Source organism: Oryzias melastigma, linkage group LG9 (assembly GCF_002922805.2).
Source record: "Oryzias melastigma strain HK-1 linkage group LG9, ASM292280v2, whole genome shotgun sequence".
In the NCBI taxonomy this organism is placed as follows: Eukaryota; Metazoa; Chordata; class Actinopteri; order Beloniformes; family Adrianichthyidae; genus Oryzias; species Oryzias melastigma.
The window spans coordinates 29,869,102-29,892,699 of record NC_050520.1 but is presented as its reverse complement, the minus strand read 5'-3'; the positions used below and the strand labels follow the sequence as shown (position 1 = coordinate 29,892,699).

General features: G+C 38.3%; 2 protein-coding genes across 10 annotated transcripts in view; both read right to left on the bottom strand.

Moving 5' to 3' along the window:
* Positions 1-8,014, bottom strand: part of add2 (adducin 2 (beta)) — an 18,274-nt gene extending 10,260 nt beyond the window's left edge. For 3 of the 9 annotated variants that reach the window (XM_024274621.2, XM_024274626.2, XM_024274627.2), the window contains exons 1-6: positions 7,744-8,014; positions 4,141-4,194; positions 2,171-2,357; positions 1,045-1,186; positions 657-808; positions 499-579 (exon numbers count right to left, since the gene is read on the bottom strand). In XM_024274621.2, coding sequence (XP_024130389.1) covers positions 499-579; positions 657-808; positions 1,045-1,186; positions 2,171-2,317 — 522 coding nt within the window. In that variant the 5' untranslated portion in view covers positions 2,318-2,357; positions 4,141-4,194; positions 7,744-8,014. Of the gene's footprint in view, positions 1-498; positions 580-656; positions 809-1,044; positions 1,187-2,170; positions 2,358-4,140; positions 4,274-7,743 lie in introns of all 9 variants that reach the window. The other 6 variants (XM_024274622.2, XM_036213690.1, XM_024274624.2 and 3 more) reach the window with 6 other exon arrangements.
* A 2,503-nt stretch (positions 8,015-10,517) lies between these two features.
* figla (folliculogenesis specific bHLH transcription factor) overlaps positions 10,518-23,598 on the bottom strand; it is a 21,116-nt gene continuing 8,035 nt past the window's right edge. Inside the window, exons 2-6 of the mRNA XM_024275686.2 lie at positions 22,080-22,226; positions 21,912-21,998; positions 20,864-21,016; positions 13,734-13,782; positions 10,518-10,854 (exon numbers count right to left, since the gene is read on the bottom strand). Of these exons, the coding sequence (XP_024131454.1) occupies positions 13,765-13,782; positions 20,864-21,016; positions 21,912-21,998; positions 22,080-22,226 (405 nt within the window). The 3' untranslated portion in view covers positions 10,518-10,854; positions 13,734-13,764. The remainder of the gene's footprint in view (positions 10,855-13,733; positions 13,783-20,863; positions 21,017-21,911; positions 21,999-22,079; positions 22,227-23,598) is intronic.

The following is a 23,598-nucleotide window of genomic DNA, read 5'->3' as shown; positions in this document are numbered from 1 at the left end:
GTTTATGTTATGCCAGGGAAGATTGTGTTTGTAATTCTTTTTCTTTTTCGGGTAACCTTCCTGGGTTTAGTTAGGAGGGGTTTTGTTTTTTATTTTGGTCTTGGTTCACCCACATGTGAGTTATTGTTTGTTTGATTTCTTGTAAATAAATTTGTTATCTTTCTTTCTTTTAGTGTTTTTTTGTTATACATTTTTTAGTTCATTTTTATGTTTTACTCCTCTGATCCCCTAGACCAAAAAGTGTAAGTAAGAACAAGTAACAAGTAAGAACGTTTGAAATATTGATATGACTAAAATGCCAAAAGAAAAAAAAAGGAAACACTCAAATTCGTGAGTTTAAAGGAACAGCTTCAGGACTCCTGATGATTCTCATATTCAACCAATAATTGTCATTGAAGTGTTGCAGTTTTTAAACCTCCATCAGCATGTCTAAACTTCCAATACTTAAAAGTTCACACTCTGGTAAACAGCAGATTTCAGCCGCAGACCCGGACTCACCAGACTGGAAGCCGTCACCTCACTGTAGGCCAGGCCATCTGGAAGCACCAGAAAGTGTTCTTGCTCTTTACTCACACGCAGCTGGCAAACAGAGAGGAGGACATAAGTGAAGGCACATGCAGAGCGGAGGAAAAGTCAAATGGTTAGAAAGAACTAACTGTGAGACAGATCCGGTTGATCTGGGCCCAGCCAAAGAGGTCAAAGAGTCGATGGGTGCTGGCCAGCTTACAGCGCATCAGCCTCTCCCCTTTCACCAAGCTGCCAGGGTCCCATCCGTGCATGTCATTGATGGGCGTCACCATCATCATGTCTGGAAAGAGAGGCGAGTGGAAAATCAGATGGAGATGGCCTCCATGGATTTTAAATAGAGCTGAGAGGATGTTTAAAAACAGTATTTGACAGTATTATAAAAGGATGAACACAGAAACACTGTTTATAGCAAATATTTCAGACATATCCTAAACAAATGAGGCAAACTGAGGAACAAACTTGCATGGGAGTATTAAATGATATAAATATATGCTGTACTTAAAGGTTTTAACATACTGGACGGTGAGACTTGGAGAGCAGCTGGGGAGCCGTGCGTGCTCATGAAGTCAGCGAGCTGTCGTAGTGCCCACAGGTTGGAAGAGCTTCCTCCTTTCTTCATCTGCTCCTGTATCAGGACATCCAGCTCCTCTCTGAATGACTGCACACAAAAACAGGTGAGATTTAATGGTCAAAAAAGAGGCACCTGTTTCAAAGGTTTAAGAAATAACATGATCAAATAAAGGACACTGATGTCTATTTTTAGGTCTTAACTTAAGACTGCCGTCTTGTGCGTTTAGTGTTTTTAGGGTTTTCCTGATAGAAGATGCATACTCTGTGACTGACGTCACACTTTAGGACACAAGTCAAAACTTTTTGCTCCAGATTGTCTCCATAGTAGTGACTTCCTGTACAGATTTGTGCCAAAATGCAGTAACACAAGCCTAAAAAAGAAACATTTCACAAGATAACCTTAACGTTTTTTTTATAAATCTATTGATCTGATATGTTTTACCCCAAAATTCAAGCTTTTTCTCCTCTTTTCAAAGAAAATTCTCTCAAACATTGTCAAAATGGATTTTTCAGGGCTTTCCTTGGTCATGGGCTGCTAAGAAAGAAATTGAACCCTAGATGGCTCCTGGTGGAAGGGTGGCGCCAGTGTTTGGCAGCACACATCCATGTGTGTGTGGGTGTGTGTGTGTGTGTGTGTGTGTGTGAATGGAACTGTGACTATAAAGCACTTTGAGCCTTCTACAAAGGTAGTAAAGTGCTATACAAGTATATACCATTTACCATGATGCCCTGTTAGGCTAAAACTGTGCCACAATGTGCAATCTGATGCCCTTTGACCTTTGGGTTTTCCTTAATTGTCTTTGGAAGTTGACATTTTGGTTATCACTCATGTTTTTTTATCTTTTTAATTTGTCATCAATGTTAATCTCACAGCCAGAAAAGTTATCTACAGTTTAAATGACCTATTTGTCAGGACTTTGTGCAAAATCTAGCAGCTTAGCAAGGTTTTTATCTGCCTGTTAAGCTGCTTCTCTAATATCACAAAGTTTAACACAAGTTGAAGATCTCCCTCACATAAATGAATGATTGATGAAAAGAAAGAAAAAAATAGAAATACAAACGGATGTTTTACCGGACTCTGCAGAAGGCTGGAGATGCGCTTCTTATACTGCGGTCCAGACCCGGGCGTGGAGTGCTGAGGAGACTGGAGGCCCTCCGGAACACCATCACTGGGGCTCCGCTGCACCGGGCTGCTTTTGGGGGTCGGGGATTTGCTCATTTTCTTTGTTGGAGTGGAAGCTTTTAAACTTTAGAAACTGCTGCAAAGTAAAATAATAATGATATTATTTTTTTTAAGTCTGATACAAAAAACAATAAAATCACAACAAAACCATCAATCTATTCATCTTCTATTCCTGCTCAGTCCTGTGCAGGGTCACAGAGACTATTCCAATGACCTCAAAGGGAAGGTGTTGTAAAAGCCAGTGTTCACCAGTTCATTGTAGGGCAACACATGTACAAACACACTCCTAAAAAACAATATATAGTAACCGAAAACTTCTGAAGCATGGATGACATAGCAGGGATCACGAACTATCTGGGCGTAGGTAGCCAAGAGAGTTGATCTGGTCCAGGTTCTACAAAGCCAAACCTATGCATAAGTGTGCCATTGTGTTCCAAGTGAGACAGCCTTCACCAGATCCTCAGCAGATGCACAACGACACTTGGATACTGTCGGAGACACAATCAAGCTCTAAATGATGAAGCATCTGCACACAAGCAACTGTTCTGAACAGCTTCTCCAATATAATAATTGCCATTCAGTCTTGGGGAGAAGGAAACTGAGTGGACACTATCAGCCCTCTTATTGCAACCACCGTGCAACCCGGTCGGTGACTGTATAAGAGAACTGGACTGAGTGAGTGTGACATCACCCAAACAAAATGGGTTATATCTAGCTTCAACCAAATGAACTTAATTCAGTCGCCATGTTGGAACCAAATGACTTCAGTAAGCGGCGATTGGTCTGAGTCAGTGTTTCTATGGTAACCACTCTCACCAATCAGGAGTGAGCTTGTTGGAATCCCACACCCCTCACTGAAAGTGGGATACGCAAAAATCTGTGAAACTTTTCGTGAGACCACTTACTGTTGTTGAGATATCTGATTTGTCAGTTCATAACTTGCAATAAAAAATGTAATAAAAATAAAATGAGATTGTAAAAAAAACTTTTTTTACCAAACAGGCAGTAAAGCAATACTAGCTGCACTAACAAATATAAAAGCCATTTACTTCTCAATAGAAGTCAATGGGATTTTGACTGCTTGGAACTACTGGCTACTTCCTGTTTGGAATGCGAGGAGGAATGGGTCACTGAGTCCAGTTCTCATGTACAGTCAATGATCCAGACATTGTGTTTGTGTCTGAGACCACCAAGCCAGCAATGATGTAGACATGAGAAGACCATGGAAGTCTTTGTAAGGAAGCTCTCAAGAGCATGCAGTGGGTAGTGATGGTCAGGAGGCTGGATGAAGAGCAGGAAGGGAAAGTCATCTACAGGATCAAAGTGCTTCAGGATGGATGTGGCTAAGGGGAAAAGGATAACTGGAAACATGGTAGCTCCCGGCACAAGTTGAGCTCTGATCAGCCTCGTCTGGGTCATCTTAGAGGAGGGTCAATGATGGTCAACACATGCGACTTCATTTAACTCCAATCCGTGTGAGACAGCACACATTTGGATTAGTTTAAAACATTGTCATTTTATGAAATATTGAGTTTTTATATTGTGATTTGTGTCAAAAGAAGAGCTTTGACCCTCAGACATTCACCAGAACAGAGCTACACAGAGAGGGTTAAAACTCAACAGACAATATCATTAAATATTTAACAAATGTTTTCCATCCGTCCAGTCTTTGAACCCAGCCAATCCCTTTTGAGGTCAGGGGGTTGCTGGAGCCTATCCCAACTACTGCTACGACAAAAAGGTTGTTCCCATCAATCCCCGCTAAAATAATTTTTTTCTTAAACTACTTCAACAGCTTTGAACTAAGTTTTAATTTTCCAGGATTCTTACAAATGTTAGAATCAAGATGGATCACCTACCCTCTCATTAGAGATGCTGTATTCCTCAGGGCTCTGGCTGCTGCAGGTGCAGAGCTGCAGAAGATGGAAAGCACAAGCATTAAGAGCTCACGGTCAGCCAGCACCAGCAGGAGGAAGTGATCCGGCTCAGTAACTGGAGTAAGAGTAAAGAGTTACTGTTAGGATCTTCAGTGAAAAGGCACGCTCCTCCCAGACACACACACACACACCCCCCCCCACCCACACACACACACACACAGTGCTGCAGAGGCCAGATAAGGTTCCAAACGCACCACACCCTCCTCCGTCTGCTGCATCCCGCTAACTGACTTAATCACTCACTTGATTAGTTGCATCGCTGTAACAGCGGTTTGAGTAAGCTCAGCTGACATGCACTATCGGCTCCATTCTTCTGGCTCCCACCTGACAGCGCAGGCTTTTAAAGGCCAAAGTGAAGGCTGGATCAGATCCAAGTGCATTAACCAGATCTCACGGCAACACAAATGTGAAACTCCGGCGGAAGGCTCCAGCTCTAATGGATAAAGTGCACTTTAACCCACCACTGACCGTGGTTGGAAACCAAATGTAAAAAGTCAAGTAAATCAGGAAAGACAGAAGGCATCTTTAGGAGATCAATAAAAAAATCTAGCATTTTTTTAAACAAATATAATCTGCAATGTTTAATTAAGCCAACTAGATTATTTTTATGTTTATTTTTGAGCAGCAGTCAGTGGAAACCAAATATCTTCAGTGTCCGTGATTGTGACTCCCATGTGGGAGTGTCTCTCTTTAATGGGGGGGTGCCTCGACCCCTCCTCCATCACTTATCCATTGTCGGGCTGTAATGGCTGACCCTGCTGCATCATCACCTTATGTTTCATCGAAGCACAGGAAGGAATCAAACTTCCTCTCTTCATAAACACTGAGACTGAATAAAGATTTAATGTCCATTTTAATGGAAGCCTTCACAAGCTCGACCTAAATGACCATTTTGATTACTTCTTTTTTTTTCCAGAACTCGCATTAAACCTCCTCAGGTGGTGTCCCTCTGTCTTGTTTGCTCCTCTATGTTAGATTAAATCTCCATCTTTGCATTGTTTGCTTTAATCTGCTCCGCCGGAGGTCTGACGTCCAGCGCCGTGTGACACTGTCATTACATAAGTGGCTTTGCATTGATTTCCTGTTCTCTGCTTTTAAAAGGCCTTGATTTTAACTACATCCCAAGGTAGCTCTTAATTTTTAGTTTTTTATTTGAGTCCTTGGTCATGACTTTTCTTCCTGAGTGTGTCTCCTGAGTGAGTAGGCTTTAGACACACACTGGTTAGATTTGGGCATCAGCCCTTCCTGGTTGAAGTCAATAAAACATCATAGTTGACCTAAAAAAAAATAAAACTCACAATGCTGATGCACTGATTTGTGTCAAACTAACAATGAACTTCCACTGATGCACATCATTTTTCTCTGTTTTAATGTAAAAAAAAAAAAACAAAATCTGTCTCCATGTAAGAAAAAAAATAATACTAAAGAGCGCACAAAATGTCACAGTTTTCATGCATCTTAATCTTTGTCTTTAACAGAACTGATGGGATTTTTTGCAAAGTCAAACATTAACAAGCTGCAGGAGAAAGCATGTGAACCCTTTGGAATTACTTGATTTTATGTATAAACTGGACCTACGATTTCGTTCAATAAAATCATGAAAACCTACACTGGTGGGATTTAAGTAGGCAATGTTTTTCTCAAAATTGTGTGTTCATTTTGTATAGAAATTGAGGTGCTCCCAAAGGGTTCACATACTTTTTCTTTCAACTGTAAATAGATTCAACCGGCAGCTCTGATTCAACCTTGGGTATCATAAAAACGCTAAACTGATCCTAGTTGTCACTTGTCCGTGTGCTGAAGGACATTCCTTTCTGCTTTGTGAGTTCAAACGGAACAATCAGCTCATATTTCTGAAAACTGAGCAAAAATGAGGCACAAAAAGGCAAATACAAAGCAGTAAAAAGTGAGCACTGAAGTTCGTTTAGGAGCTAAGTGGACCAGTGATGTAATGTCTGCCATAAAAGTGGTAAATTGTGGGTTCTAGTCCACAGTGGGGTCATTTTTATAAAAAAAAAAAAAAAAGAAAAAAAAAAATGGAACCCGTCATATTTACTGATTGAAAAAAAGGATTTTTCAAACTTATTACAGATATAATTAAATGAATTAATTAACAACAAACAAATAAAAACAAAGACACACTTAAGTAAAAGTTGATTCATTAATTATAGCGATTATTATTACTTAAAGTCAAGTAGAGTTTGATTGCTTAAAAAAGAGTGGGGAGAAGAAAATTTAAATAATCCCACCTCTACATAGTTACCTCATTTTATAGTTTTGCATCGTTTTCCTAATCTGATTCTAATCAGTTCAAATGTATATATATATTTTTTAAAGTAACAACTTTGAATTCTCTGGATTAGAAGGATGATTTTAACTAGAGCCTCAAAAATAGGGAACAAATTTTACATTCAGATGTGCGACAGCAATATTACAATTTTTAGATTTGGGTCACAGTTTCAATGGAACATCAACATTGAAAACCTTTTTTTAGAGCTCCAGTGTTTATGTTATTCGATTTACTGCAATTTTTTAATTGTTAGCAAGATCGTGTTAACGGTTGAAAAGTTACAGTGTGTTAAAAATTTTGTGTTTAAGCGTCACCGGCATCCTAGTCTCAGGCGTTAAAGGGTTAATCCATAATAGCATGTTTCTGATTGAGAACACATTTGAGTTTCTGGCCATGTCAAACTAATTAATGTTTTCAGTGAGATTTCTAATTGATTTTAACTTGTTAATCTGGGTTTGGATGAATCTTATGTTAAATTGGTGCAATAACTATTGTTCTGCCTTGTACTTGTTTGTATTTTTCATTTTTTATTCAATATACTGCTCATTACTACTGAAACTCAATGATTTTCATTTTAAATGTATTTGTTTAAATTATTTTTCAAGAGTTTGAATTTTGGAGAACACTAACAGGATTGTTATCTGTTTTTAAACCAGCACTGCTCCCCCCTCAGGCTGCAATAAAGCCGTTTCCGGTGGAGGCCGCGATGCATGGCTGCCTAGCAACACTCGGGCGCCTCAGCATCAGCACCAGCAGCGCGGAGGATCCGCTTATCGGCTTCCCGCGGAAGACAGAGGCCAAGCCCAATCACGCACGACTCAACTCCGATCACACAAATGTGAACGAGCAGACTATATAATAAAAGACAGCAGCGGGAAACCCGCATCGTGTCCGACGCGATGACTGAGCGGGTGCCAGGCCCGAACAACAACAAAAACCCTCCGCAGAAACCCCGCACATCGACTGTATCAATGATGGAAGCGGAAATCAGCCCCAAAAAGATAGTCATCACGCATTCTAACACGCAGAAACGCAATATTTATGCATGAATATTTGAGGGAAAACAGCCAGCGTGAGGAGACGCCACACAGACAGCTGCGCGTCACACATCACTGATGAAATGCGCACAGGCTGCTCGTGCACGGATCACGGGGGATCCCGCACAACGCCCAGTCCTTTTCCACGAAAGTCACGGCGCGTGAAAGTGGAGGCAGAAAACAGCAGCATGCGCCTACCTTGGTGCATCCTCGGGAGCGCGTCTGCTGGGTGGGTGCGGCACACCCCCGCACCGAGGCCGTCCCGAGAGACCGTTAATATGAACAGATCGGTCTGTGCTGGGGCGACACCAGCGCTTCTTTGTCAGGATGTTTGAAGGCCTCAGCTGACTCCGCTCAATACATCCTCATTTTTTTACGGCTCAGGGGCTGAACCAGCCCACTGCCACGCCTGCCCGCGATCTGACACAAACACGCCCATGCAGTCCCTGATGCTGACATCTCTCTGCCCTTTATCAGACCATTTTTTAGGAAATACCCTCCAAAATAATTATTTTTTTAATCTTTTAAATAATCATTTCTGATGGGACCGAGAATAAATACATAAAATAAGTGTGGAAGTGGCGCCATCTGCTGTATAATTACACAAACAGAAGGCTAAAATGATTGAAATGTGAAATGAAATGTACATTCCCTGCTCAGGGAATGTACAGCAGCAAACTGTGTTTCCTCTGATCCAAACAAACTCGGGTTTTAAAGACCCACCCTGATAAAATCTGTTTTTTTTTTACATGTTCTTCTAGCATGTTTTGATGCTTAAAGAAAGTTGAGCTTAAAATTGCATATCTGACTATTTCTGTATTCAAATTGGAGTGAATCACGAGAAAAAAAAATGCAGTTTGGAAAAAGAGTGAGCCACCAACTCCCTGTTCAAAATACCGCTCCCAATCTGATGAATCCACTTTCAAATAGATCCATGTGCGCACTTGTCTTCCTCATGCGAGCTGGCATCTGGCTCATACAGCAGGACAGCTCAAATATGTGAGCTAACAGGAGAGAATGTAAACAAATGGATGAGGGGAAGTAGGGGAAGGCTTACTTTGCACTAATGGCACCTATTATTCAACCAGATTGATCCGTCTGAGGTAAGTCTTTATCTAATTGATACCATTATAAAATCAATTTTATCAATAGTGAAAAGTATCATTTGGACTGAAACATGTTAGGTTTATTTTACTATAACCTCAAATTGATCAAGTGCATCAAAGTATACAACATGTGAATGGATTTGACATTATCTGTTGTTTACTTGTTTGTTTATACACATTTATTATCTTGCAAGAAATACAAAGAATCTGGAAAACTTCACCTGCACTGTTCAGTACTAGGTAGGGATGCAACAATATTCAATATAAAACTGAACCGATCAATACGCAGTCAGAGGTTCAATGACGCATTTTATTTATTCAGTACCATTGTGAGGTGTCTTACGCATGTCTGCGTATTCATGTCTTCATGGCTGAGTCTGTCTGCTGCTGCTTGGGGAGGGGAGAAAAAAAAAACTGCACTTAACTTGTGTTGCTGTTGTTTATTTAGACTTCAGATTAAGTCAGTTCTAAATATTTTAAATTAATCCAGTTTAGATTGTGTACAACATCCAGCTGTAAAAACGTAAAACTGCTTAAACTGTTGTAGTTCATTGTGATGATGTTTACAAGTAATGAAGAATGAGATACTTTTACATTCCATTATAGGTTGTAATGTTTACAAGAGTTCAACTTAAATGTGATTCTGCAATAAGTGCCAAGAACTGTGCACTTGAACAAATATCTGAATGCTTGCTATGTCATTTCTGTTTACAAAATAAATCATAATCTGTAGAATTGTAAGATTTCCTTTTTTTTTGTTCAGTACGTATTGAACCATGATGAGGGTCATATGGAGCCGTGAGCAAACTGTATCATTGCATCTCGTACCAGGTATTTATCTCAGAGTCACACTGGTTGAAGTTTTGGCTAAAGATGTCCGGGATCCATTTTTGGTCAGTCAATCGGATTGTTCCACTATGAACCTCTGCGGACCAACATTCACTATGAATTGTCAACCACAAGTTAGGATATGAATCGAATCGCTAAAAAGAATCGTTAAACCCCTAACAGAAGCGATATCCAAGAAATTGGTAGTTTTATTTTGGCTAAAAACAGCAAAATCATAATGAACAAAAAAAGAAAAAACACTGGGAAAGCTTTTAAAATTGATAAAAAATATGATGGGAAGTGGACTTGAGACAGCAGTTACATTACTGAAATATTACTTTTTTTGCCAAAATGTTCACTTTTTGTCTTGACCATCTTTCTTTTTATGCTTTTTTTTTTTTTAACCTAAAACCCTTGGGGATCATACCAACGATTTCTTTAAAAAAAAAAACCTTTTCTTCTCAGTGAGTTTCATTAGAAACCTGGAAAGTAGAACACCTGATTTCAACTATAAGGCAAATGAGGTCTTGTTTTTGTGTCTTTGGGGTTAAATGTGGCCAGCAAGCCACCCACGATTACTCATTGTTCCATTCATTTCTTTTAACTTGTAGAGAATGGCCCATACTGTGATTTACTAGAGTCTCAAAGCAGCAGAAAAGCCTCTACCCTTTTCTAGTATATTACAATTCGTGCTGATCACACCCGACTGTTCGGGTCAGCAGAGTCTCTAGGTCCACCTCCCCCAACAGATGAGGTCAAACATTTGAAAAAGAAATTGTTATTTCCCCTCTTCAAACGTGTATATTTACAGAAATTCATGCTTCACTTCAGTACTCTGAACTGAACCCATCTTATGGCCAGGCTGTCCTTCAATTGAAATGGTTCAAAACAAAATGTGTAAAGCATTTTTTATTTATTTGATCATTAATGAAATGCATTTAGACATTTGTGACTTTTAAATTAGATTTAAGTTTTCAAACTGATAATAATAGCAACTTATACATGTGGCTTTTTACAGAAGTTCATGGCAGACAATAGTTTCATTTCACTAAAAATCTCATTTCAATTTGATCATAGGATTCACATAGAACTCAAATTGTCACAAAGTTCCATCTTTTACATTGCCTTTTTTTGATTACATTAACAAACAAAAATAATCCAAATCTTAGTCATCTACTCAAATTAAGTGCAGCTCCTGAAACAGAAAGAGCTTCGTCTGAGCCACAGCTCTCAGTCAATGTATGCAAAAAGTAAAGACAAGGTTTTAAATCAAGTCCTTTTGAATATTGGGAAAGAAAAAGTAAGAATGCAAGTCATCAATGTCCAAGAAAACAACAAGGACACTGGGTCAGTGGCAGCGACAAACCGAATCCCCCTGGAAAAGAAGAAATAAACATGATTGATACATTTTGAAATCAATCCATCCATTTATTTGTTGCAGGTATTTTCTGTACGATTTAAATGACCCCAACATTTTATGACATTGGAGTAAACATTGCTGTGTATTTTTGTGATATACAACCAGAAACTCTTTTTTTGAAGTTAAAATTCACCAGGTAAAAACATTTTTAAAGAAATAGTAATCTTCTTAAAGTAGAATTTGTTTTAAAATAATTCATTTGAAAACAAACTTCTGAGAGCTGAGAGAGAATTGTTAACGCTGGATTTATTCAGATTAAATTAGTCATGTCTCTTGCTGCCGTCAAATAAACACTTCCAGATGTTCCAACACTTCCAGATGTTCCTGTGTGCACAAAGAATAGAATACAACTACTTTAGCATACTTTGATTCTCACAATGGTAAATTGGACTCCAGGAAGTGCCTGACCAGCTTTAAATCATCTAGTGAAACAACTGAAACTTTATAAATATTAAAACTATAAATCAGAACTTGCCGTTTGTTGGAAACTTAACATTTTCTTTTAATCAAATGTGAAAAATCTAAGGTTTAAATGGTGGAACGATAATGAACAAACAAAATTGACATTTTTCCTGCTTGTCATGAGAAAAAGCAAAATTAGAGGTTTAAAGTCTGGATGTGAATCCATATTAAATACCTTTTTGTTTTTATAACCCTTTTTAAGAAAGATGTTTATGATGAAAGCTTGAATGTATTCTGTGGGGAGGAACAAACTATCCAGTCATGTGGAAGGTTTGCTGAGTCACTAAAAGTGCTTAAATGCTTTTACATTACATTGGGTTCATGTTACTGTGGTCATAAAGCTCTAGGAAAGTGATGTGAAAGACTGAACATGGTATCAAGCTCTACAAAACAAACAAAAGACTTATTAGAAGGTTAAGGTGTTAAAGTTTAGATTCATTAACAAGGTTTTGACTCATGAGGTGAATTCACACGCTTCCTTGTGTTTTTAAAGTAAAAGAGAACCCCCCAGAGATTTTTTTTTTTTTTTTTTTTTTTCTTCACTAGTGTCTGTGGCAGACATAAGATCCTGTCCACCTTTGTCATGGGAGGGATCACACATCAATGTCAGGATCGGGTCATCTGGACCCCATAAGAGAGCACGAGGGTTAATTGAACTCACCTGTAAACTGATTATCACATTTGTCTAAGATATATTTCTGTGATCCAAAGACACAATATCATCCTTGAGTTTAATTGAAAAACAAAGAATTTTATCTTAGCTCTCAACACTTGCGGCTCCTCTTCGATTTGTGCACCACATCTTTCTACTTAAAAGTGAGATCAGTACTTGCATCATATAAGGCATCACTAAGGACTAAACCTCTTCATCAAATTCGTGGACTGGATAAACTCTCAGAAGATTTGTGTCTGCACTGTATTCCAAAATCAATGTCTCATCAACACAAAAATTTGCTAATGTTTAGTGTTTGGAGGTGAGACTTTGGTCTGAATGACAACGATATGGAAGAATGTGTGCGGTGTAGGCTGGTTAGTTTCTGTCACCGATGTCAAATGTGCGTCGTCACAAAGTATCGTTTGTTGTATGTTTTTTATTTTATTTTACTGAACGTTGATTGAAGTTTTGAATTTAAAATGCCATTCACTTGCACTTGGGCTTTTGTTAGGCATTTTATTTTACAGCCTTTTATTGTTAAGAAAGTTTATCTCAATATAATGTTACAAAATAAAGTATTTCTGATGAAAACTATTAATTTTGTCATTCTTGTTTTCATAATTATTTGTAGAACTGCTAAATTCCACGAAGCACACATTTTTTTTCCCAAAAAAGGTCACATATTAATATGCGATTAATCGCGAGTTAACTCGGGACAAAATGTGATTAATCGCGATTAAAAAATTTAATCGCCTGACAGCTCTAATATAAAGTTTCTGGTGCCTATGTAAAACATTTGTTTTGATTTGATTCATTCTTGTAGGGAGGTCACTGGAGGGCAGCCGCCAAGGGAAGGTGAGGGAGGGTTCTTGGATTGGGGTCACCAGAAATGGTTTAATGAAAAATGTACATAAAAAAAATAAAAGAAACCACTTTAAATTTACTAATTTAAACTTTGTGTAGGCAGGCTGCCAAAGAAAAACAAAGTTAAAAAAAAGTAGTCAGTACAAACTTTACTGCAGACCAGCATAAGCTTAGGTTTATATCCAAATAGAAGATTTTAAGATCAATCAAGAGAGATATAGATAGATAAAAAAAAAAAAAAACAAGAGTTTTATGACTTGCAAACTTGATTATTATGCTAAAGGGGGTTCAACCCTTTCAGCTTTTATTGGCCAAACACACCTGACTCAGGTAATCAAAATTAGGAATCTGGAAAACAAGTGGGACAGTGGTCCTGGAGAACTGAAGCTGGACACTCCTGTTCTAGAAAACATACGTTTAAAACACTAAATGAAAAACTGAAAAAGGAGAGAATACCTTTACCAAGTCAAAGACAGACTGATAATACATAGAAAATTGTACTTTTTTCCAAGTTGCTCCACTGGTTACAGAATAATGAGAATGTTTAGGGTATTTCAATTGCATGACTTTACATCATCAGTGGGTTGAACAGCTTGTAACACTGCACACAATCGATACAATCCACTAGAGGGCACCATTAGTACACTTTAGTACAAATGTTCATACCAGGCAGAATCCTGTTTGTTATGAATCATATAGAACAGCTGTACCCAAAGTCAGCCCATTTTGACAACCATGTAGTTTAACTACATGCTAGCATGACTTTTTAATAGAGAATTACAACATTTTCAACCATTTGGTTTGTGTTAATCTGATTTTTAAAGGACATAAAAACAGAATAAAACGATCTAACCTGTCACGAGTCCCATATCGGTCTCATTTTCTCAGCAGGGTTGAGACATCTGCAGAATGAAACAGAAAATCACAAATGTCAGTTTTTGCATTTGATATTTTAATCATGAATGAAAAAAATAAAAGAATGCTATCAATAAAGACAATCCAGTCTGAACTGTCAAAATCAATCCAACTAACAGCATAATGACACAAATTTGAACAGGAGAAAAGAAAATCATGTCTCGATCTAAACCTCTTCACCTTAAATTACCCAATCAGACAATGAGGTACTTTTGAAGATAATTTCTGCTTTTCAGATGTTGGACAATCAGATGCTTTGTGCTGATTGCAAGTTGTAATTTCGGTGCCTTTCTGCCAGATCATTTATGAAATCAAACATATGTCTGATTAATCTTACAGTTTGCCAAAAATTGTAAATGAGGGCTAACCATGTTCCTTTTTGGTGGACTGCAACACCCACAGATCAAAAAATCTTGACCGAATTCTTCTGTTACTCAAATTAAAACAAAACATTGGGAGGAATTAAGCTAAAGAAAATTCAGCTGATAATTTCACCTCATTACTAAACGGTTTGCTCGTGAAATCTAAATGCTGAATCTCCGTTTATGAAGGTAAAAGAGTAAAACATCTGATTCAAATTGAAATGCCCGCAAGCTTTTTTAAGCTTATTAAATTTCAGGTTATTTTTCCTCCTATTTCACTTCTAAAATAAACAGGCTGAATATCAGCAAATATGCACACAACCATTATATGCAATCAACACCTCTGCCACCCAGAGCTGGTCACAGAGGTTAAAAGAAAAAATGTTTTCTCGGCCATTATTATGAAATGCTATTGGGACTTCAAATTACTGCAGCACATTATTCTGCACAACATAAAGATAATCATTTAAAAAAAGATACAAACGAGCCAACAAGTCACCAGATACAGAACACAGTAGCCAATGCAAATATAATCTCTTTTTTGTTCTTCTAACAACACAAAAGGCTTCATTTAAACTGAATATTCATAAGCGTTAAAAAGATAAATGCAAAAAGTTGGCTTCTTTTTGAGAATGACTTGCAATTACCTTTTGTAAAACAGTCAAGAGTTTCTATGGTAAACTCTCTTAGATGACGGCCGGCTTGTCCACCTACAGGAACTGCTTTACAGTCAAATCCTTTAAAAACGTTAAACAATTTAACATCTATTTGGCCTCCGATCCAGCCCATTTAAAACAATGATAGTCCATTCTTGCGTGGTCTCAGATACTGTGGCCAAAACAGACGTCCTCACAGCTCCATTTCAAGCATTAATTATGATTTTGTCAATCTAAGAATATGTGCCATTTTCTAGGACATAGTTTCTCCAGAGCGACAGTAGTTCATTAGAAATTCACTTCAGAGTTGTGGACAGAGCAAAATCCCTCAAGAACATGTTAAAATAAACATTGGAGAGGGTGTTTAAGAAAAGAGTTTTAAACAAAAAACCCCTAAACTTTGCCGCTTTCCCTCTTGAAGGTGATTCATCTGTTCAAAATTCATCCTGTAGAAATAGACGCTCCATTTTAAATGTTGACAAAAGTTAAACAAGACAGCTTTATCACTGACAATTGGTGCTAAACTACGGAAACTGAAAACGGCCTGCCTTTTTTTTTTTTTTTGGATCGTTTTCTCGTGATGACGTTTGTTTTCTCATGATAATGAGATAATAATGAAGAAAGCTTCCCATACTCCCTTTCCCGCACGGAGATGCGGACTTCATCGGATTTAAGTCTCTTTATTTTGTGGTTAACAAGACAAACAGCAAACGAACTCTTCTCAAAAGCTGATTTTTTTTTAGCGTATTTTCTTTTATTATTTTATTTGTTTTTCTACGCTCCTCAAACACCTTCAGTCCGTCTCATGCACCAGCCCTCCTCTTTATTTCCACCAAACCTCCAAAGAGGCTGATTGACAGATCACAGCGCAGACAAGAATCTGCGTATGATGCGTTTATTGAGCTCCGGACATTAGATACCCCAAAAAGCCACTTGGAACCAACTCAACCCGCTACTATGCTTTTTGTCCTTTTTTATACAATCCTCAGGGAAATAATGCAGTTTTTCAGAAAAATGTCAACACTAATCAATCGATCATATATGCATCAGTGCTGATGTTCGACGTTTTTTCAGATAAACTGCTTTGTTTTGCTGCTGATGTCCGGATCTCAGTGAACGCACCATGCAGACACGCTCAGCAGACCTGAATTCTGTCAGTCAATGCTTGTTTGGGGGTTTTTGGGGAAATTAAGGGAGGGGCTGGTGCATGAGACTGTATTAAGACATTGAAAGAGCATAGATTTACTAATAAATAAAACAGACTAAAAACAACGTTTGTGGAGTGTTTTCAATCAGGTGAAGTCTCTGTGTCTCTGAGACGCTTCATTCTCCATTCTTGATTTTCTCATTATAACGAGAAAACAAACTTAGTGGATCTTGTTACAATGAGAAAACAATTTAAAAAAAATAAAATAAAGTAAGGCAGGCCGTTTTCGGCTTCCGTACTAAACTGCCTTTGAGAGACTATCTTTTTGCGTCGTGTCATAAAGTGAGACAGGTTTAATAAAATATTAAATGTCTCATCTCGTCTACTTTTTACTCTTTGGATGTGTGTGCTCCTTGCTGAAAAATGCTAGGCTTCACAACCAATGTGTCCATTCTGTATAAATATGTTGTTGAAAAAAATATGTCAGTAACCATGTTATAAAAAGCTGGAATGAATAAAGTTGTGCAACAAAGAAGGAAAAAGCAGTCCATGTACAACTTTCCCCTGTAAATTATGAAAGATAAAAAGCATAGAAATGAAAAGGAATTTATTGATGAGTAAGTATTAGTATTCAAAAATAGGTAATGTGGGGGAAAGGGAATCTGCTCTGTGACATTCATGTACAGTATACAGCATTTTTATACCTTCAAGGCCTACAGATCTTTACATCAGTTCCATTCACTCACACAGAGAGGAAGAGCTGCCGTGGCAAGGCCATCATCCTTTTGACAAATAAAGTTGAAACTGAAATTTTAATCTACTTAGAAACCTTTTATATAACTATTCTGCAGTAGCATGCTACCTTTATACGAGGCTCCTGATCCATTCATACCCATGTTTGCTGTCAGCACTTCTTTAGCCGACTTAGTCAGGCAAATACAGTCGGTTCAGCCTGTTAAATGGAGGTAATCCATCTCTTTTGATGGACAGAGGCTTTGTAGAAAATAGCACGATTAAGAATAACATTTTCCTCGGATGAAGCCGGGCGGACTTTTTAAAGCCGGGAACAGAAGGAATGAACAGGCCAGTTGGGTGAATGCAAATACTGAGGGCATTTTTGCATCCGTATGGAGGAGAATCATTTCAAGGAAGTGATGACTGTGGACAGAGTGCGAGAACACAGACGCTAACACGTTATTAATGAGCACAGTTGTCACCCTCAGTAGGAGACTCGTATTTCTTTCCCTTTTTTTCCCCCCACTCCGCACTACACTCGCATTTTCTGAGACGGAAAGGGACAGAAAAAAAACTGCTCATTATTGATCCTCCTGAGGTTACGCTGCAATTAAAAAAAAAAAATCTGGGGTGCCAGTCAATTTTTGACATAAAGTGCTTAAGCATCAGAAATGGCAAGTGTTCTTTTAATTTCCATTTGGATCTCAGCATTTAGAAGAATCCACATTGAGCTACATAATTGGTGCACAGAGACACAAAAGCCCCAGAACACTCTGCTTTAACTTCCACAAAAGGTTTGTTTGTTCTGGCAGCACTGACTGCACAGTTCAGCCATAATCACGAATGATTAGAGGACGTTTCATATTAATGAATCCACCAGAAAACCTGTCGGATATAAAGATCTACACAGTGTTAAAAATAAAAGGACAACACTTCGCAGTTTCGCCTAAATTAATAAACTTGAGGATATATATAATTCTATTTGGCCTGACATACTGTTTATTATTAATGTCAGACTGTGGGACACGCATTAATATTAGATCATCTACAATGCATTGCAACGTTTGGTCCAACAGCGCCTGCCAGCATTGGCCTGCCTTTCTGCTGATCTAGTGACAAAAATAATTGGGTTTTTTAAATAATTATTGAGATCAGAAAAATTAAATCTGAGTCAGCCTCCCAAATTAAGCACACAAAAAATAACTTTGCTGAACCTCTATTCAATTCAATTTTATTTATATAGCCCAAAATCACAAAGGAAATCTGGTCTTAATACTTCACTCATACCGAAGGCCAAACGTTGAGGCAGGCTTGTATTATCATTTTTTTATTTTTATTTTTTTACTACTACTGAGGCTGTAATTAAAAGAAAACTGCTTTACAAAAATTTGAAGCAGGGCATGGATATCACTCTAAAAATGTAAAAGTGCATCAAAAGCTCCTGAGTAAAATGAAATTATCCAAGGACATGGCCAAGAGAGTTTTTTTAGAGCCAACTAGTCTGAGTGACGCCATAGAGAATAATAATAAAAAGCTTTCTGTCTGATACACAACAGAAACAAATGCCTCCCGAGTCATTTCAGCCTCATGCTCGGGGCTCTCTACTGCGAAGACAGAGTTAGTGGTCAAAACACACTGTTTTCACCAGGGCTGCCCAACCTTGGTCCTGGAGGTCCTCAACGCCACTGGATTTGCAACTCTTCCTTTCCTTCTTCCTGTTGATAAGATGACTCCGTTGTTCAGATTCACTGAGCTCACCTGATCTAGACGTGCAGGGAGAGCTGGAAAGCAGCAGGATAGCAGATCTCGAGGTCTGAGCAGCCCTGGTCTTACACCATAAGAGTGGGAGGATGGGGAAAGGAAGGAAAAATCTATTTATATACTTTGGGGTATCATTATAAAATGTGTAGGTTTGAACAATAGTAGCGAACCATTTAATTCCAATTGAGATAGAACCACTGCATAATAGAAGGCTCCAGAAATTTCCCTGTGACTCAAGTCCAGAGGAAAAGTGACAGGATGACACGTAGCTGTCAGAGAAAAAAATAGAAACACCGGAGCCGAGGATGACCGAGTTGTAGACAGTCAGGATGTAAAAAGTACTGATTTGACAGTCATGGTGAAGCCAGCATGCACAGGTTTGGCACAGAAACACACTGGCACTAACTTGTCTCGGTGAAAGCAATCAAGAGTTGCCGCCAGGCAGCATGAAAGACCAAATACATCAGCATGAAGGGGCTATGAGCCACTGGCTTCTGCCAACTTCAACGGCACCAAGATTCAATGAACTCAGCACATTTCCAAGATGGTTTTCAAAAAAAAAAAAGACTGGGTTTTTTTCTGTTTTTTACTGAACGATAGATCCTGATGTGGGCATGACCTGGCTTTCCTCCAAAGTTCATTTTGAATATTTTTATATTTAGTCATGCTTTTTTTTTTTTTTTTTTCTATTCGTTTTTTAACAATAAAAAAAAACAGCTAATTAAACGTTCTTAGAATTGTTTTTGAAGCTGAACAAAAAGTATGTGAATAAACCAAATATCACTTATAAAGCTGGAAGTTAAGGGGAAATTGCTTAGTTTTGGAATCTGCCTCCAGTGGTCATTTGAAGGAGCCATATCATGAAAATTTTGATTGGTTCATGCATTCATGAGTAATCCTCTAAAAACCTACGCTCTCAGCAGCAGCCCCCTCCTATACCCACGAAAGAGAGCGGGTCTCATCGTTCTGACGTCAGTACAATGTGAACCGCCCCCTCCAGGAAGAATCTGTGCTGCAAGCTCTGCCCCCAGAATACAATGAACACACCCCCACCTACTCCGCAGAGCTGTGGTGATCATCAGCAAAGCCTTGTAATCTGAAAAGAAGTGGCTGATCTTGTATGTAATCTGCAGAGAAACCAACAGATTCCAAGACAATGTCTTTTAAGTGTAGAAAATCATTTTTTTTGGTTGCAAGAGGTTTAGGTGTTTGTCTAAACTCCAAAAGAAGAGCCAGCACATCAGAAGTGGTTGGATTTTATCTTTAGGACCAGCCAGCAACTCTTTGTCTGTGACCGCCACTTCACAGATGACTGTTTAGATAACCTTGGCATGTATCAAAGTGGATTAGACAAGACACTAAATCTCAGAGCCGGTGCCATTCCTACTATTATGAGTCCAGACTCGTAAGTAAATCATGCAGTATACCGTAAGCATATATCACACTAGCTAACGCTACAACTTCCACGCACCTTGCGCCTCGCATATTGACGGTCTGGTATTATTTTGTAAACTGTAAAAGTGTGTGGATGCATGGTAACAACATCAGTGTTATATGAGGGATGCCAAATGAAGTGGCGTTTTCTCTGTGTGTAAATACAACTAAATTATCTGTCTTCTGGATCAGATTGTGTGTCAAGAGTCCAAGGCTTCACAATCTGCAGATCCATTTTAAAAAATGATTCGGAGGATGTTTGTTTTACAAGCGTGAACCACGGGCACGCGCAGGCACACTGAGGAGGCTCGGGGAGACTCAAGGATGACGTTGTGAAATGGGCGGGACCGACAAAGAGCGAAAAGCGGAGCCTCAGAGATAGAGTTACTTCAAAGTATTAAAACGGTTCACAAAAATTATTCGTATCTTAATAAAAATGTGTTAAAAGGTAATATATGATCATATACTGTATATGGATATAGTTTACTCTGAAAGGCTTAAGAAAATCATAGTATGGCGCCTTTAAGGAACTGCAATACTTCCTAGTTGGCCTCAAACCTGGCAGTGGAATGAGCAAGCTCAAGTAAGGTCAGTTCCTTGGAATTGAGAGGGAAATCTAACTTTTACCTTTGTGTTTCTTGATTTCTGTAGTATGTTGAATATTTTGTGTTTGAGTTGTGTAACATACATTTCCACTGGTCTTAAAATGACAACTTAGTTAAAATGCTTTGCAAGCTTTGCTTTAACCGTAAAAAAATGAGTTTAAACATTAATCCAGCAAAGGCGTTCTAGACAAAATCATATTTCTCTCAAAATAGATCGTCATCGTCTATTGCTTTTGTACACTTATATTTAGATATACAGCTACATTAGTGTCTGCCACTAAAAAAAAAAAAAAAAATCAACATTTTCATTTAATGCAAACAAACCGACCTTATTATAACGAGTCTCACATGTCAAATTTGTTAATTACCGTAGCTTGATCAGGTGCTACTTGAATGATGAACTGGTATGCTGGCATCACACAATGCTGCAACACCAGTCTAGATATGTCTCCATCCTCTGCTGCAGGTTCTGCTGGCATGGTGAATCCATCCTCCATGTGATCATCTGACAAGTTCAAGAACTGTCAACAACAAAGAGTAAAAGAAGTCGGACTTGGATGTTTTCAGGAATTGGCCAATGTCATTTTAAAAAATGTTTGATACCATAACCATCATTTCCCCTGCAACTGTGTCTGAAGGACAATATTTTAGATTAAGACTAAGTCTAGATTTCCTATTTGGCTTTTCTTTATTAGAAATGCACAACTGCACATTTACTGCATAATCACATAGTATCCTTGACATTTTTTAAACACACATCAAGGGATCTCATTGGAACAGAAATCCCTTTGGAAATACACCTGAAAACAACTGTAAACATAAACTTCCCGTTCCCAGGGATATATTAGGATCAATATATATCCATTTTAAGATGGCTTAGTTGACTAGCATGCAGGAAAACAGGGTTCACTTCCCGAGCATTCAAATCAAATTATGCAACAATTGGGTGATATTGGCGCAGATATAATGGCTATCACTGAAGAAAATCCAAAATTAGCTAATCTGCCAAATCCTGTCACTAAAAATTACAATCACGGTCTTAATTTGATTGAAAGGAGTCAAATTCTAAAAAAAGAAACTCTCAAATAAAAAAAGTAGTAAATTAATAAAGTAGTTCAAATTAGTGAACTGGAGTTTTGGTTTAGTAGTGTAGTGAGACCAACATTTACAGCTTTTTGGCCAAAAAAACCCAAATAAATGTGCATCTAATTTGACCTTTGTAACTCCCTTAGCAGTAAAAAAAAATAACTGAACTAAATGCAAAAGAAAAATGAACCTAAATTTGGAATAAATAATTAATAACCATTTGGTCTAAATGATGGACTAGAGTTCCAGACAAAACCGGATGCTAAGATGATACAAAAGATGCTTGGTTAAAATTCTTCCATTTCAACAGGAACAAGTGAAAATACTCACATCATCCATCCTCCAGAGGTCATTGGCGAAGCCATCCGGCTGACCATAAGTAATGGCATTCTTTAGGAAATCCGTTCCAGTGTTATTCTAGAAGTTGTAAAATAACAGCAGTCAGTATTGTTGTTGCAGCTTGTGATTTGATAGGTGCACCAGAGAAAACACGCTTACATTTTCTGTGTCCCGCAAAACAGCCAGTAGAAGTCGAATGTATTCGGTTGCTGCTTTGAGAGTATCAACTTTACTTGGCTTTTTGTCTGGCTGCATTAGAGGCAGCATCCGCTTCAGCCGGGAAAACATCGTGTTCAAGTTCCTTATCTGTAGAGAAAGAGGACCCAAATTTCATATCCAGCAGTTACTCACTGATAACCGCAGAGCTGGGAAATACTCGGTGACAAAAAACTTGATGAAACTGATAAAGATTGAGATTATCAGAATTATTTTAGCTCAACCAGAGCTGGTTTACAATGACAGCATGTTACCTTTACTCAAAAAAAGTTGAATTATGTAGCTGTTATGACAAATAAAATAAGCTTTATTTATTTATAGAATGTTATTAAACTAAAAAAAAAAAAGTTGAAAGCTGTAGTGCTTTCCAGTAAGATTGACACTTTAAGAAGACTTTTTTTGGGCTGAAGTATCTCCCAATGTCTTTGCTCAATGCACAGCTAATGCTAAACAGAAACTCCAAATGCTCTTTGAGGTAAAACTCTTTATCACGGAGCCTGTAAAGGGACATGAAGTAAAAAGATAGTTTCTCACAAGAGAGAAACAAATGTGCAGCACACTAGCTGATTATAGCTGGTGTATCACCGAAACAAACCACATGACTACAGAACTGGTTTCAGGTGAGGCTTAGGTGAAAGATAACGGTCACACCAAGACAAGCAAAGCTGAAGGTAAAATAAGAGTGTATTTAAACTGGAAAAATCTGTTGGAAGGGACCAAGTCTGCCTAATTTGGTCCAGATTGAGTCTTAAACCTTGCGTTTGGTCTGTATCCAGACTGCCGGACATTTCCGTTTCAAACTAAAGCCTGTAGACAAAACCACATGAGTAAAGATCTCTTCACTCAGTGGCCAGGAATTACAAAGGCGGGGAAAAAATACGAGAGAGAGACTAATGTTAGTCCTGCACTTTGCAATCCTTGTCGAGATAATTCACTTATTCAGACTTTATATTTCACTGGACCAATTTTGAACATTTCTATCAACATCAGATGCAACACCTTACTTGCTGCTTTGGTACAGCAGAGGTATGCTACAAGGCGGTTACTGAGGAGACAGTAGTTACAATGATACGTTTTTATGACATATAGACTGTTTGAAAAACAGTGTAAGTAGCAATGCGTTTCGCATTAAAATTTGTTTTAATGAGCCTGTATTGTGTCTCATTGTTACTCCACTACTCTGTCACATAATGCCCAACTATGGTGACCATTTTGGTCCAGTTGTTCCACTCCGAGCACGGAGACTATTCGGACTGAGGAAGCTCAGAGTGAACCAGAGATCAGTCCAATTGAAGATTAACCATGACTACCTCAAAAGATGGGTCTGAAAGGGGTTCCTGATTATTGGAGAAAATGAACTCTGCTACACTTTAAGCCAGGGGTCGGCAACCCAATGTGTTGAAAGAGCCACTTTGGACCAATACAATAAAAAACAAATATGTCTGGAGCCGCATAATTTGAA